Genomic DNA, 16,870 nt, shown 5'->3' on the forward strand with positions numbered 1-16,870 from the left:
GAAAGAAAGAAGAGTTTAGAGGTAAATATAAATTGTGCCCTTTTTAAGACAATTTAGCATTACTGATGGTTTCTGAAAAATTGAAATGACCATAGAAGTACCCAAAAAGTAAGGAAATCAAGAGAAAGTAGAAACAAGGAAAGAAGGATAAAACTTTATTCATATACTGCTAGTTAATAAGTATTCAAAATTACTGTACTCTGAGATCCTTTAGGCAAAGTCTGTTACAGTCATCTATTACAGTGCGAATTGAAGAAAGAGGAACAATTATGTCAACATATCGATTAACCTAAAAACCTGGAAATTTGGTATATTTATGTAGCTAATACTATGAATTAATCGTCATTAAATATATACACATATAAAAAGGATTTGTTCAATTAGACACAGGATTATAATTATAGTAGCTGGTTAAACTGAAGCATCCAAGGCTGCAGTTTCCTAGTGCGGACTGTGGGCGCCGCTGTTGGCCAAAGTGGAGAGCTTGGGCACTGGCGATCTCCTCGCGCAGCCGCAGCGCACTTTCCCTATCAGACTCTCTAGCCCGAGCCTTTAACACCACTTCCTCCTTTGGAAAAGAAGAAACCCCGACCCTCACACAGGACTTACAGCCTTTTCGGAGCTCCGGACATCAGCGGCACAGAGATCATTTGTAATCCGGCGTCTCCGGGCCGGTGAGCAACCTGAGCGGAGCAACAGGGATGGGGAGCGGCGCTGGAGAGAGGGGCTGGGCTGAGAGGTGGCCAGTGCTCTTTCCCTTCCTGCTGTCTTTGTTCTGCTGGGCGCTCTCGGAGCAGATCCGCTACCGGATTCCCGAGGAAATGCCCGAGGGTTCGGTGGTGGGGAACCTCGCCAAGGATTTGGGACTCAGCGTGCACGAGTTACCGACTCGACAACTGCGCATCAGTTTGGAGAAGCCTTACTTCACCGTGAGCGCCAAGAGCGGGGAATTACTTGTGAGCAGCAGGCTAGACCGGGAGCAGATGTGCGGGAAGAAGTCAGCCTGTACTCTGGAATTTGAGGCTGTTGCTGAAAATCCGTTGAACTTTTATCACGTGAGTGTGGACGTCGAAGATATTAATGACCACACGCCAAAATTCACCCAAACTTCTTTTGATCTGCAAATAAGTGAGTCTACAAAGCCCGGGGCACGATTTATTTTAGGATCTGCTCATGATGGGGATATTGGTACCAACTCACTACAGAGTTACCAGCTCAACCCCAATGATCATTTCTCACTCGTGAATAAAGATAAATTAGATGGCAGTAAATACCCTGAACTCGTACTACAGACGCCGTTAGACCGGGAAGAGCAGAAATCCTACAGGTTGACCTTGACTGCGTTGGACTGCGGGGATCCACCCCTAAGTAGTACTGCCCAGATACAGGTCCTAGTGACTGATGCCAACGATAACCCTCCCGTGTTCAGTCAAGAGCTATACAAGGTAGGCCTTCCGGAAAATGTGCTTCCGGGCACCACTGTGCTTCAAGTGATGGCCACCGATCAGGATGAGGGTGTCAATGCCCAGATCACCTTCTCTTTCACTGAAGCAGGCCAGATCACCCAGTTTGACCTGAATGCTAATACTGGAGAAATTACTATTCTAAATACATTAGATTTTGAGGAAGTCAAGGAATATTCCATTGTTTTGGAAGCAAGGGATGGTGGAGGAATGATTGCCCAATGTACCGTGGAGATAGAGGTCCAAGACATAAATGACAATTTCCCAGAAGTGGTATTCCAATCTCTGCCAGATCTTATTATGGAGGACACCAAGCTGGGAACACACGTTGCTTTGCTTAAAATCCGTGACAAGGATTCTGGACACAACGGAGAAGTTACCTGTAAATTAGAAGGTGATGTTCCATTTAAAATACTTTCTTCTTCTATGAACACCTATAAATTAGTGACAGATGCAGTTCTAGACCGCGAGCAGACCGCTGAGTACAATGTCACCATCACAGCCACCGACAGGGGAAAGCCGCCTCTTTCCTCCAGCTCAAGCTTCACCCTACACATCGGCGATGTCAACGACAACGCGCCAGTTTTCCAGCAGGCCTCCTACGTGGTCCACGTGGCCGAAAACAACCCTCCTGGAGCCTCCATCGCCCAAGTCAGCGCCTCCGACCCCGACCTGGGGCCCAACGGCCGCGTCTCCTACTCCATCGTGGCCAGCGACCTGGAGCCACGGGCGCTGGCGTCCTACGTGTCGGTGAGCGCGCAGAGCGGCGTGGTGTTCGCGCAGCGCGCCTTCGACCACGAGCAGCTGCGCGCCTTCGAGCTGACCCTGCAGGCCCGCGACCAGGGCTCGCCCGCGCTCAGCGCCAACGTGAGCCTGCGCGTGTTGGTGGGCGACCGCAACGACAACGCGCCGCGGGTGCTGTACCCGGCGCTGGGGCCCGACGGCTCGGCGCTCTTCGACACGGTGCCGCGCGCCGCGCAGCCCGGCTACCTGGTCACCAAGGTGGTGGCGGTGGACGCCGACTCGGGACACAATGCCTGGCTGTCATACCACGTGCTGCAGGCCAGCGAGCCGGGACTCTTCAGCCTGGGGCTGCGCACGGGCGAGGTGCGCACGGCGCGTGCTTTGGGCGACAGGGACGCGGCCCGCCAGCGCCTGCTGGTCGCTGTGCGGGATGGGGGACAGCCGCCCCTCTCGGCCACAGCCACGCTGCTCCTGGTTTTCGCTGACAGCTTGCAGGAGGCGCTGCCAGACGTCAGCGAGCGCCAGGCGCCCGCTGATCCCCAGGCTGAGCTGCAGTTCTACCTGGTGGTGGCTTTGGCCTTGATCTCCGTGCTCTTCCTCCTCGCGGTGATTCTGGCGGTTGCCCTGCGCCTGCGACGCTCCTCCAGCTCCACCACCTGGGGCTGCTTTCAGACCAATGTTTGCTCCAAGACTGAATCTGGAGTTATCTCCAGTTACAGCGAAGGGACTTTGCCTTATTCCTACAATTTGTGTGTTGCCCATACTGGAAAGACAGAGTTTAATTTTCTGAAATGTAATGAGCAGTTGAGTTCAGAACAAGACATACATTCTGATGATTCATCTGGGGCCTTATTTCCACTTTGCAAATCCAGTGAGTCAACCTCCCATACGGTGAGTTTCTTTTAAGCATAACCTGCTTCTTATGATCTATCCAATTGTTTTATATTCATAGGAAAATACACAATTTGTAAATCTAAAAGTTTCTCTAAAAAGTCAGAAGTCTGTCATACTATTCTTCAAGGGAAGTTGAAGCAGGAGCAGTTACGTCTCTTTTAGGAATGTCTTACCTGGCTCAGATCTACAAAGCAGTGAGAGGGTGGTTTTATCTATGAAGGGAAACAGTGTTAGAGACTATCCTCCAAAAGCTAATGAGATTTCTTCCTATTTTTTTCTTCCTATTATTATGTGTGTATATATATATATATATGGCTGGACATTCTTTAAGTGTAAAAGTGGGCAGTCATTTAAGTAACCCTTTAAAACAAACAAGCTAAAATTAGACATTTTTCTTAACTGATTTAACTGTTGTTTTGCTTCCTATATTTTTTTCCTTTTGTTTCAAGCCTCCTAAATATCTTAACCTGGGTTTATGTAGATGGATACATTGCAATGGTGTGTATGTTTAAAAGCATTTTACTCACTAGTAAGACCATTATGCTCACCAGAAGATAAACATACTTTCTTTTACATAAACAGCATAGGTTTTCATACACAACCCTATATAATTTTAAACTATTTTGCAGCCTTAATATAGTCAGAGGTCTTCTAGTCATTCTCTTATCTCTAGGAGAAAAATAGAGTCTTCAGTTCTTCAAATCTTAGACAAAATTGCCAATGTGATGTGCATACAAATATATATTATAATACAGTTTTCATCTTTGCTAGATTTCTGTTAGTAACCACTCAGTTACTGGCCACTTCACAAACTACTGAAGAAAAAAGCCAATTTTTTTTGTACCCACACTTTTTGACTGCTTGGTGATAATTATGTGTTCTGTTTTTGTGGTTCTCTTTATCAAAATACTAATTAAGATAAAATTAACTTTAGATCCAATAAAAATATACAAAAATATGTAAATCAAACTTCAGCAAAAAATATACAAAAATAAAAATAATAAAATTAACTTTAAAATAGATCTTTCTTAAGGAGTTAGTTAAGTCGGTTTAAAAATGTAAACATCCCTCATTGTAGAAGAGTAAGATGGAGATTTGCTTTTCCTTGTGTATTCATTTGTATTTCAAAAATATTTCCTATTCAAATAGAAAAAATACATTATTTAAATAATGGAGTGCCTGGGTGGCTTCGTCAGTTAAACCTCTGCCTTCAACTCAGGTCAATATCTCAGGATCTTGGGATCAAACCCCACATGGGCTCTGTGCATCTTGAGGAGTCTGCTTGTCCCTCTCCTCCTCCCTCTGCTCCTCCCACCACTCACAGTCTCTCTGAAATACAATACAATACAATACAATACAATACAATACAATACAATACAATACAATAAAATCTTAAAACAAAACAAGGGTGCCTGGCTGGCTCAGTTGGTATAGCACTGGATTCTTCATTTTGGGGTTGAGTTTGAGCCCCACCTTGGGTATAGAGATTATAAATAAATAAATAAATAAATAAATAAATAAATAAATAAAGTAAAATAATATAATCTCATGAACATTGAAAGTAAAAGCATTTATCCTGTTAAAATTTCACAATATTAATTTGAAAACAATCAATATGTAATTAAAATGGCATTTTAAAAAGAAACTTAGAAATCAACAGCTCTAAAAGATTACTATAATGATTAATTGGTTTACATCAAGTACAATATCTTCTGAGTCAATCATTTTCAATAGCTCTACTTTAGTCTAAAAATGAATTTACTTCCAGTGACAACTGGAGTCCTTAGTTAAGAATAGATTTACAATAAATCTTAGAGCATAGTAAGAAATGAAATTTAATGATTTACATTTTGAGTAAATTGGGGATTCCTGGGTGACTCAGCGGTTTAGCGCCTGCCTTTGGCCCAGGACTGATCCTGGAATCCCAGGATCAAGTCCCACATGGGGCTCCCTGCATGGAGCCTGCTTCTCCCTCTACCTGTGTCTCTGCCTCTCTCTCTCTCTCTCTGTGTGTGTCTCATGAATAAATAAATAAAATCTTTTTTAAAAAAAAGTAAATGTATTCCAGAAATTTGAGTAATGTGAGATTCACCCATAAATTTTGGGGGATCATTTAATAATACTATATAAAACTTTAACCCTACTTAATCTCATGCTTCTTGGCAATGACTTTTAAAATCTGAATTCAGAAACAAACTAAATAAATTCAAAACATACTATAAAAGGCAAGTAGTATTTTTTTTTTCTCTCAATAACCTAGCGCATATTATTACATTTCTAAGTGGGTGCAGTAACTGCTTAGGACTCTAAGCGCCGCTGTTCACCTACTTGGAGATCAATGTAACAAAATGCCATCCGGTTACTAAGCGCTCCCATTTCGCAAAGACCCACAGATCCCACAAACCAACTGCAGGGCTGCGGAAACTCTCTCCCTACATCTGAGACACTCTAGTTTTCTATAAGATGATCTTCATAGCATCAGCAAAAAGGTAAACACGACACATATGCCCAATGAGGATTCTGAGTGGATTCAGTAGTAAAAGAATAATGGCTGCTCCAAAAAATTACCAGAGACGCGGCAACCTGGTCCTGCTGTGCGCGCTCCTGGGCACGCTGGGGGAAATGGGGAGAGGACAGATCCACTATTCAGTGCCAGAAGAGAGCGACAAAGGATCCTTTGTGGGTAACATCTCCAAGGACCTGAATCTGGAGTCACACGAGCTCGTGAAGCACGGAGTCCGCATCGTCTCCAGAGGTAGGACACAGCTTTTTGCTCTGCACCAGAAAACTGGCAGCTTGCTCACAGCGGAGAGGATAGACCGGGAGGAGCTCTGCGCTCAGAATGCGCGGTGTTTAGTACATATCAACATCTTGGCTGAAGGCAAAGGAAAACTTTTCAGGATAGAAATAGAAATCACTGATATCAATGATAATAACCCAAAATTCCAGGTCGAAAATGTGGAAATGAAAATTAATGAAATCGCTGCACCTGGAACACGTTATCCCCTCCCAGAGGCTGTTGACCCGGATGTGGGCATGAATTCCTTACAGAGCTACCAGCTCAGCCCCAATCGCCACTTCTCCCTGGACGTGCAAACTGGAGAGGATGGAACTCTACACCCAGAGCTGGTGCTGGAGCAGGCCCTGGACCGCGAGGAAGAGGCTGTTCACCACCTGGTCCTCAGCGCCTCTGACGGCGGTGACCCGCGTCGCTCCAGCACCATGCATATCCACGTGACGGTGTTGGATACAAACGACAATGCCCCGGTTTTTACTCTACCGGTTTACCGAGTGAAAGTCCCAGAGAACGTGCCCCTGGGCACCCGGCTGCTTACTGTGAGCGCCAGCGACCCAGATGAGGGAGCCAACGGAGAAGTGGTCTACAGATTCTGGAAAATTAGTGAAAAACAATCTCCGTTATTCCAGCTTAATGAAAATACTGGGGAAATATCAACAGCAGGGGATCTAGACTATGAAGAATGTGCATTTTATGAAATGGAAATACAAGCTGAAGATGTAGGGGCACTTTTGGGGAGGACCAGAGTACTCATTTCAGTGGAAGATGTAAATGACAATAGACCAGAAGTGATCATTACATCTCTGTTTAGCCCAGTCTTGGAAAATAGTCTTCCTGGGACAGTAATTGCCTTCTTGAATGTGCATGACCGAGACTCTGGGAAGAATGGTCAAGTTGTCTGTTACACACCTCATAATTTACCTTTTCAATTAGAAAAATCAATAGATAATTACTATAGATTGGTGACATGGAAATATCTGGACCGAGAAAAGATTTCTATGTACAATATCACAGTGATGGCTTCAGATCTAGGAACTCCTTCTCTATCTACAGAAACTTACATCATTCTCTATGTGGCAGATATCAATGACAATCCACCCACCTTCCTTCAAGTCTCCTATTCAGCCTATATCCCAGAGAACAACCCCAGAGGTGCCTCCATCTTCACTATGATGGCTTACGACCCCGACAGTGGCAAAAACGCCCAGGTCACATACTCTGTGACCGAGGACATCATCATGGGGGGGCCTCTATCCTCCTATGTCTCCATCGACTCAGACACAGGCATCCTATATGCATTGTGCTCCTTTGATTATGAGCACATACGAGACTTGCAGTTACTGGTGACTGCCAGCGATAGTGGGGACCCTCCACTTAGCAGCAACGTGTCACTGACCGTGTTCGTGTTGGACCAGAATGACAACAGACCAGAGATCCTGTACCCTGCCCTCCCCACCGATGGTTCCACAGGCGTGGAGCTGGCGCCCCGCTCCGCAGAACCCAGCTACCTGGTCACCAAGGTGGTGGCAGTGGACAGAGACTCAGGCCAGAACGCCTGGCTGTCCTACCACCTGCTCAAGGCCAGCGAGCCTGGGCTCTTCGAGGTGGGGCTGCACACGGGAGAGGTGCGCACAGCTCGGGCCCTGCTGGACAGAGACGCGCTCAAGCAGAGCCTGGTGGTGGCGGTGCAGGACCACGGCCAGCCCCCTCTCTCGGCCACCGTCACGCTCACCGTGGCTGTGGCAGACAGCATCCCCGACATCTTGGCGGACCTGGGCAGCATCAGGACCTCAGCTGACCCAGACGACTCCGATCTCACGCTGTACCTGGTGGTGGCGGTGGCCGCAGTCTCCTGCGTCTTCCTCGCCTTTGTCATCGTGCTGCTGGCGCTCAGGCTGAGGCGCTGGCACGCGTCGCGTCTGCTCCAGGCTGCAGGAGGAGGGCTGCTGGGCGCGCCGGCCTCGGCCTCGCAGTTTGTGGGCGTGGACGGGGTGCGGGCGTTCCTGCAGACCTATTCTCACGAGGTGTCCCTGACCGCGGGCTCGCGGGAGAGTCACGTGATCTTCCCGCAGCCCAACTATGTGGACACACTAATCAGTCTGGAGAGCTGTGAGAAAAATGATTCTTTGTTAACATGCGTGGATCTTCATGAATGTAAGGATGAAACTACTTCTGTTCAGGTGAGTTCAGTTCTTTGTTCATGTTTAATTCTCAAAAGAATTGTATTTTTTTATAAATTTATGTTCTTAGAACACAGTTCTTGGAGATAGTTCAAATTTTTTTTTAAATGACAGAAAGTTTTTGGTTTGTTTTATTGGTGATACTATAAAATTGAGGTTCTAATCATGATAATTTGCTTCCTTTGCTTTATAAAGGCTCAGACACATTGTTTAAATGTTAAACTCTCAACTTTTTAAAATCCATATGTGGGACACCTGGCTGGCTCATTCAGTAGAGCATGTGATTCTTGATCTCAGGGTAGTGAGTTCTAGCCCAGCTTTGGGTGTAGAGCTTACTTTAAAAAAATTATTAAATAGGGGCGCCTGTGTGTTTGGCTCAGTTGGGCCTCAGACTCTTGGTTTCTGCTTCGGTAGTGATCTCATGGGTCATGGGATCAAGTCTTGATAGGGCTCCTGGCTCATTGAGGAGTCTGCTTGAAGGTTCTTTCCCTCTGCCCCTCCCTGCACTTCTGCTCAAGCTTTCTCTCAGTTATATATATTTTTTTTCTCAGAAAAAATAGCGGAGACTTTTAAATCCTTGTATTAGCTTAGTAAAAGTAAACTACATCTCACAATTTTAGGATTCTGTTTAGGGTTGGATCTTGAGGGTCTAAGGTTTTCTAGGCTTTTGAAGATTTCTTCACTTCAGTCCCCTTTTATGAGGCTTGTGTTTGCATCAGTACCTTTCAATTTTTAATACTTATTATATTTCAAAATGCAAATACATTTGAAAGGGTGGAACCCTATAGTAGGTGAGGCTGGTTCCCTTATGTGTCAGTGGTCTCCAAGAGCTCATACTAAAGTGGACATAGAATCTAAAGTTTAAAATGTCCAGCTCCCCCAAGGAAACAAAAATAAAAACAACAAAATCATATTTGAAGTAAAATATCCTTTTGTAATATGCAGAAAACATATTTTCAGTAAGTAAGAAAATATGTAAAATACAGAAAACATACTTTCAGTAAGTTCCAATGAGTTCTTTTGATTGGGCAGCCATGTGAAATGTGCTGTGTTCTCATGGTGAGAGATTTTGAGAATGTTGGTTTTAAGAAAAAGTTTAATATAAACAGATTCTAAACAAGCTGATCAACTCAATTAGAAAATAATTCCATCTGGATTATATGTTTTCTGTATTCTTTGTTACAGCTTTAATAGTGCTCTTAATTTGTCATCACATGAGAATGAAAACAATAAAGCATTTGTTATAAAAAGGTTACTTCCCAAGGATTGTGTAGTGTTTCTTCCTATTTTGCATGTACTGTGGGTGGGATTTAACTTCATATTTTCTGTAGTGTGTCTTCCTATTTTGCATGTACTGTGGGTGGGATTTAACTTCATGTTTTCTGTAGTGTGTGTGCACAGATATTTGAGGGAATAACTATATTATTGACACTATGCTATTTTTAATTTTTAAGATTTTATTTATTTATTCATGGGGGGGGGGGATGGACACTGGCAGAGGGAGAAGCAGACTCCATGCCGGGAGCCTGATGTGGGACTTGATCCTGGGTCTCCAGGATCACATCCTGGGATGAAGGCGGCGCTAAACCACTGAGCCACCCGGGCTGCCCAACGCTTTGCCAATTTTAAAAGTGTTTGGAAATTTACCCTGATGGAAAGTCCTTTTCTCTTGTTCAAAACATTCACTGATTGTTTAAATATTTCAACAAATGGAGTAAAATAATTAGAACAAATGTCATTTGCCGAGGAAATTTATGTGAATAAACTTACCATAAGCTCAATTCTAAAGTTATTACTTCCGGACAAAATAGGTACATAGATAAGAAAGTAATGTGATCTACAATTCTTTTGTGACTTTGTATTGAATAATAGATAAACATTTCCCTGGTGACTTAAGAATGAACTAATGTAATACATTGGGTATGACGTAAACCAAGTAATTTTGAGACATGAAGAAGAAGGTAGAGTAAATCATCTCTTGGCTGCATCATAGGGACAGGGTTTTTTTTAAATGAATACTTCCTTAGATAGTTAAAAGAGTAAAAAGAAATTATTTTTAAAACAGAGGATTGATATTATCAGAAGAAAGAGATGTTTGAAGATGTATAAAATTGCACAACTTTACAGAATAATTTTCTTTTTTAAAAAGATTTTATTTATTTATTCATGAGAGACCCAGAGAGAGAGGCAGAGACACACACAGGCAGAGGGAGAAGCAGGCTCCACGCAGGGAGCCCAATGTGGGACTCAATCCTAGGACTCCAGAATCATGCCCTGGGCCAAAGGCAGGCACTAAACCACTGAGCCACCCAGGCGTTCCATACAGAATAATTTTCATCAGTGTTAGTATTCTCTAATATATGTGATATTAAACAGCATCAATCGTGTAGAAATGTTGGGGAAAACATTTAGGAACCAGTGAAAGAAGATTAAAATTGTCTCACATTCCATACTTAATAAGGAGAAATAAATTTTGAAGTCAGTAGATGATAAACTCTCTGAGGTCAGGCCTCTGTCATTCATTTTTATATTGCCACTGACAAGGGCAGTTAATTAGCACAAGGCAAAAGTTCAATGTATGTTTCTAGTAGGGGGAAATGGATGGACTAGTATCTGTAGGTTTCTAAAAAACAACATATTTCTAATAATTTGAAAACAATCAAAAGCTACCTTAAAGAAGGCTTTATAATTTAATATATTAAATATGTTAACATAAAAACAAGGCTGTTCAGTTAGATTGTAATTACAGTAGCTGGTTAAACTGAAGCATCCAAGGCTGCAGTTTCCTAGTGCGGACTGTGGGCGCCGCTGTTGGCCAAAGTGGAGAGCTTGGGCACTGGCGATCTCCTCGCGCAGCCGCAGCGCACTTTCCCTTTCAGACTCTCTAGCCCGAGCCTTTAACACCACTTCCTCCTTTGGAAAAGAAGAAACCCCGACCCTCACACAGGACTTACAGCCTTTTCGGAGCTCCGGACATCAGCGGCACAGAGATCATTTGTAATCCGGCGTCTCCGGGCCGGTGAGCAACCTGAGCGGAGCAACAGGGATGGGGAGCGGCGCTGGAGAGAGGGGCTGGGCTGAGAGGTGGCCAGTGCTCTTTCCCTTCCTGCTGTCTTTGTTCTGCTGGGCGCTCTCGGAGCAGATCCGCTACCGGATTCCCGAGGAAATGCCCGAGGGTTCGGTGGTGGGGAACCTCGCCAAGGATTTGGGACTCAGCGTGCACGAGTTACCGACTCGACAACTGCGCATCAGTTTGGAGAAGCCTTACTTCACCGTGAGCGCCAAGAGCGGGGAGTTACTTGTGAGCAGCAGGCTAGACCGGGAGCAGATGTGCGGGAAGAAGTCAGCCTGTACTCTGGAATTTGAGGCTGTTGCTGAAAATCCGTTGAACTTTTATCACGTGAGTGTGGACGTCGAAGATATTAATGACCACACGCCAAAATTCACCCAAACTTCTTTTGATCTGCAAATAAGTGAGTCTACTGCGCCAGGCACTCGGTTTATATTAGAAGCAGCAGAAGATGCAGATATTGGCTTAAATGGTCTTCAGATTTATAAACTCTCTCTTAGCCCTCGTTTCTCATTGATAAATAAGGATAAATTAGATGGCAGTAAATACCCAGAACTGGCACTGGAGAAACGTTTAGACCGGGAACAACAGAGTTACCATTGTCTAGTTTTGACTGCCTTGGATGGTGGAGATCCGCCGCTCAGCGGCACCACTGAACTCCAGATCCAGGTCACTGATGCCAATGATAACCCCCCTGTTTTCAACCAGGACATATACAGAGTAAGCCTTCCAGAAAACGTGCCCCCAGGGACTGCAGTGCTGCAGGTGTCAGCCACTGACCAAGATGAGGGCATCAACTCTGAAATCACTTACTCCTTCTACAGGACAGGGCAAGTCTTCAGTCTGAATTCAAAGACCGGGGAAATCACAACTCTAAGGACGCTGGATTTCGAAGAAACCAAGGAATATTCTATAGTGGTAGAAGGGAGGGATGGTGGAGGACTAGCTGCGCAATGTACGGTAGAAATTAACATTCAAGATGAAAATGACAATAGTCCAGAAGTTACATTCCATTCTCTAGCCGAAATGATTCTGGAAAACGGACCACCAGGAACGCTAATTGCTTTGATCAAGATACATGATCAAGATTCCGGGGAGAATGGGGAGGTTAATTGTCGATTAGAGGGTGAAGTTCCTTTTCAGATTACCTCTTCATCCAAAAATTCATATAAGTTAGTAATAGACGGGACTCTGGACCGAGAACAGACCCCTGAGTACAATGTCACCATCACAGCCACCGACAGGGGAAAGCCGCCCCTCTCTTCTAGTATAAGCATCACTCTGCACATTGCGGATGTCAACGACAACGCGCCAGTTTTCCAGCAGGCCTCCTACGTGGTCCACGTGGCCGAAAACAACCCTCCTGGAGCCTCCATCGCCCAAGTCAGCGCCTCCGACCCCGACCTGGGGCCCAACGGCCGCGTCTCCTACTCCATCGTGGCCAGCGACCTGGAGCCACGGGCGCTGGCGTCCTACGTGTCGGTGAGCGCGCAGAGCGGCGTGGTGTTCGCGCAGCGCGCCTTCGACCACGAGCAGCTGCGCGCCTTCGAGCTGACCCTGCAGGCCCGCGACCAGGGCTCGCCCGCGCTCAGCGCCAACGTGAGCCTGCGCGTGTTGGTGGGCGACCGCAACGACAACGCGCCGCGGGTGCTGTACCCGGCGCTGGGGCCCGACGGCTCGGCGCTCTTCGACACGGTGCCGCGCGCCGCGCAGCCCGGCTACCTGGTCACCAAGGTGGTGGCGGTGGACGCCGACTCGGGACACAATGCCTGGCTGTCATACCACGTGCTGCAGGCCAGCGAGCCGGGACTCTTCAGCCTGGGGCTGCGCACGGGCGAGGTGCGCACGGCGCGTGCTTTGGGCGACAGGGACGCGGCCCGCCAGCGCCTGCTGGTCGCTGTGCGGGATGGGGGACAGCCGCCCCTCTCGGCCACAGCCACGCTGCTCCTGGTTTTCGCTGACAGCTTGCAGGAGGCGCTGCCAGACGTCAGCGAGCGCCAGGCGCCCGCTGATCCCCAGGCTGAGCTGCAGTTCTACCTGGTGGTGGCTTTGGCCTTGATCTCCATGCTCTTCCTCCTCGCGGTGATTCTGGCGGTTGCCCTGCGCCTGCGACGCTCCTCCAGCTCCACCACCTGGGGCTGCCTTCGGCCTGGTCTGTGTGTCAAGTCCGGACCTGTGGTTCCTCCCAACTGTAGCGAAGGGACTTTGCCTTATTCCTACAATTTGTGCGTTGCCCATACTGGAAAGACAGAGTTTAATTTTCTGAAATGTAACGAGCAGTTGAGTTCAGGACAAGATATACTACTCTGCAGTGATTCATCTGGGGCCTTATTTCCACTTTATAATACCAATGAGTCGACTTCCCATCCTGAAACTCTAACCTCGGTGAGTTCTATTTAAGTATCTTCTTGTCATCTATCAAATTTTTCATATTTATATGGAAATATATTGCATTTCTAAGAGTAGTGAGTTTTCTTAAAGATATTATAGCCCATCAGAAAGCTGTATTTCCATTCCTTAAGGATATTGGTGAGTTGGGAGTAGTTATGTGACATATAATACAGTTATAACACAAGTTCATATTTACAAAGTAGTGAGAGCGTGCTCCTTGCATCACAGCAAAAGCATTATATCAATTTCACATTTTTTGTAGGTAATAAAATTTACCCACTCTTTGCCTCACTTAACGTGAATTTTTTTACATATAAGTAAACATTAAATTTAAAGTAGGTGATCATTTAATTTATCCTTTAAAGCAAAGAAACTACTACTAGCCATCTTCTTTCCATAGTATAGCTTCCATCTTTTAAAATGTTTATTTCGCATATGTAGTTCCTTATATCTACCTAGTCATGACTGTTGAATACTTTAAAATTGTAAGAAAATAGTTTAGTAGGGGAGAGGGAGAGGGAGACTCAGTGAACTCATCAGAAGATGCAATCACTATCTAAATTCCTTCAAATTTTCTTGAATTTAAAATCCTCCTCTTAAAAAAAAATCTTCCTCTTTCTGTTATAGTTAATAGACACTTGGCAAAAAAAAAAAAAAAAAAAAAAAAAAGGAAAAGGAAATGCCCTTGCCTCTATCACTTGCTGTCATTCCTGACCTATATTTTTGGAAGACGTTGGGAAAGTCACTGGATTTGTCTTATTATTTGGAACTCTAAACATTAGTGAGTAGAGGTTTTCTCATCCTTGTATCTGTAGGAGGGAAGGAGAATCCTGAATTTTCCATTTTATGACAAAAAAAACTAATTTTAGGCTCTAAGTTACCATTTCTTTTTTTTAAGATTTTATTTATTCATGAGAGACTCAGAGAGAGGCAGAGACAGAAGAAGCAGGCTCCATGCAAGGAGCCGGATATGGGACTGGATCCCAGAACTCCAGGATCACACCCTGAGCCAAAGGCCAGATGCTCAACAGCTGAGCCAGCCACCCAGGCATCCCTAAGTTATCATTTCTTAAGAATAGGTCTTCTACGTAGTCTTTCTTATCAGTTGCTTCAATAAATGGTATCTTTACAAACTGCTGAAAGAATTTTTTTAATATAAGCTCTATGTCTGGTGTGGGGCTTCATTTCACCACCCTGAAATCAAGAGTCACATGTTCAACTATTGGAGCCAGCCAGGTTCCTCTGAAAGAATTTCTTGTAATCACACTTATTGCTTTGTAGTGATAGTAATGTGTTCTACATCTGGTCCTCTTTTTCTCTCTAATTATTACAGAGATTTAAATGACCTTTATTTTTTAAATATTTATTTATTTATTTATTTATTTATTTATTTATTTATTTATGAGAGAGAGAGAGAGGCAGAGACACAGGAGGAGGGAGAAGCAGGCTCCGTGCCGGGAGCCTGACGTGGGACTCGATCTCAGGACTCCAGGATCGCGCCCTGGGCCAAAGGCAGGCGCTAAACCACCACTGAGCCATCCAGGCATCCCCTTAAATGACCTTTAAAATAAGAAGTTTAAGACTACTTTAAAATTGCATAATTTCTTTATGGAAGGATTGAAATGGAAACTTGCTTTTCACTGTGTGTTTATTTGAATATTCCAAATGCCATAGACTGTGTATGCATTATGTATTCTCATAGAAAACTAAAAAATTTTTTGAAATACCATAAATGTTTAACATCCACAAATATGTAACTTAAAAATAATTATTTCAAACTTTATCAATATTAGGTAAGAAAATCTATTACTCTTGCCTAATTAAAATTATTTTGGTGAATGAAATTTTAAGGAAACTTTAATCCAGCAAATTTACTATCTGAATAAATTAACCTTATAAAACAATTTCAAAGTAAATAGTCCATATATTCACTCAATATAACTTATGTAATGTATGTATAATGTATAAAACTAAGAAAAATATGAATGTATTTCCAGAGGATTGCACATCTTAGTTACTTCAGAAAAATGACATTTAGAAAAATTTTGAAGCATTATAAAAAGGAAATTAGAATAATTTACATATATAAAATGAGAGCAAAATTCTACCACGAAGAAAAAAAATTCTACAGAGTAAGTTAATCTGATATTAAGAAAAAATGTTGAGGGGACCCAGGTGGCTCAGTCGGTTAAACCTCTGACTCTTGCTCTCAGCTCGGGTCTTGATCTCAGGGTCCTAAATTCAAGGCCTACATTCAGCCCTGTGCTGGGCGTGGAGCCTCCTTAAAAAAAGAGGAGATCCCTGGGTGGCTCAGCAGGTTTTGTGCTTGCCTTCCACCCAGGGTGTGATCCTGGAGTCCTGGGATCGAGTCCCACGTCAGGCTCCCTGCATGGAGCCTCCTTCTCCCTCTGCCTGTGTCTGCCTCTCTCTCTCTCTCTCTGTGTCTCTCATGAATAAATTTTTAAAAATCTTTAAAAAAAAGAAAGAAATGGCGACTTAACGTGTATTATTAGAAGCTTCATTCTACTTCATTTTCAAGTAACATATCCAGAAATGGTATTTGCTTTTGAAGTGAGAATGCAAGAAACAGACAAGTCCACAATCATGGTTAGAAAAATATTTTCTTTTTTAGTCATCTATAATCATCATCTCAGTGGGTGTAGTGACAGATTAGGACTCTAAGCGCCGCTGTTCGCCAGCTCTAAGAAAAGCTAAATGAGCTCTCTCATTTCCGGAAGTTACGATCTACAGCTACGCAAAGCTTCACAGATGCTGTGAATCGCAGCAAAAGCTGCAACAAAACTCACCCTCTTAACTTGCGGATCTTTGGTTTCTCCTAAGAAAAAAAGATCATCGTAATTTGCAGAAGGAAAAAAAGGAGTCAATTTGCACAGAAAGCTTTCTGGGAAAAAAAATACATAATGAAGCAACGATGGCCACTCCACTGAGTCTCCCGCCCCACTAAGGACTGGTTCTGCTGTGCCTTTTCCTGGACAGGCTGTGGGAGATCAGAGCCAGCCAGATCTGCTATTCGGTGCCTGAAGAGACAGAAAACGACTATATCGTGTAGGGACATCTCCAATGATCTGGGGCTGGAGCCCCGGGAGCTGGCGGAGCGCGGAGTCCGCATCCTCTCCAGGAGTAGGACACAGATTTTCAGGAAGCAGCAGCTTGATCACCGCGGACAGGATAGACCGGGAGGAGCTCCGCGCTCGGAGCGCGCGGTGCCTGGTGAACTTTGAAGTCCAGGTGGAAGACGGAGTAAAACATTACGGAATAAAAAAACAAAAAAACAAAAAAACAAAAAACAAAAAACAAAAAACAAACAAAA

The 16,870-nt window shown here is 44.4% G+C and overlaps 2 protein-coding genes across 45 annotated transcripts in view; one reads left to right on the plus strand and one right to left on the minus strand.

The window, feature by feature from the left end:
* LOC112658945 (protocadherin gamma-C5) overlaps positions 1-16,870 on the plus strand; it is a 202,790-nt gene that overhangs the window by 88,272 nt on the left and 97,648 nt on the right. For 4 of the 35 annotated variants that reach the window (XM_049097494.1, XM_049097521.1, XM_049097518.1 and 1 more), the window contains exon 2: positions 7,725-8,078. The exons of 18 other annotated variants lie outside the window; for them this stretch is intronic. In XM_049097494.1, the coding sequence (XP_048953451.1) occupies positions 7,725-8,078 (354 nt within the window). 13 more of the 35 variants (XM_049097531.1, XM_049097540.1, XM_049097466.1 and 10 more) reach the window with 11 other exon arrangements.
* Positions 1-16,870, minus strand: part of LOC118354098 (uncharacterized) — a 108,332-nt gene that overhangs the window by 65,815 nt on the left and 25,647 nt on the right. The gene's annotated exons all lie outside the window — the stretch shown is intronic.

Source organism: Canis lupus, chromosome 2 (genome assembly GCF_003254725.2).
Source record: "Canis lupus dingo isolate Sandy chromosome 2, ASM325472v2, whole genome shotgun sequence".
NCBI lineage: Eukaryota > Metazoa > Chordata > Mammalia > Carnivora > Canidae > Canis > Canis lupus.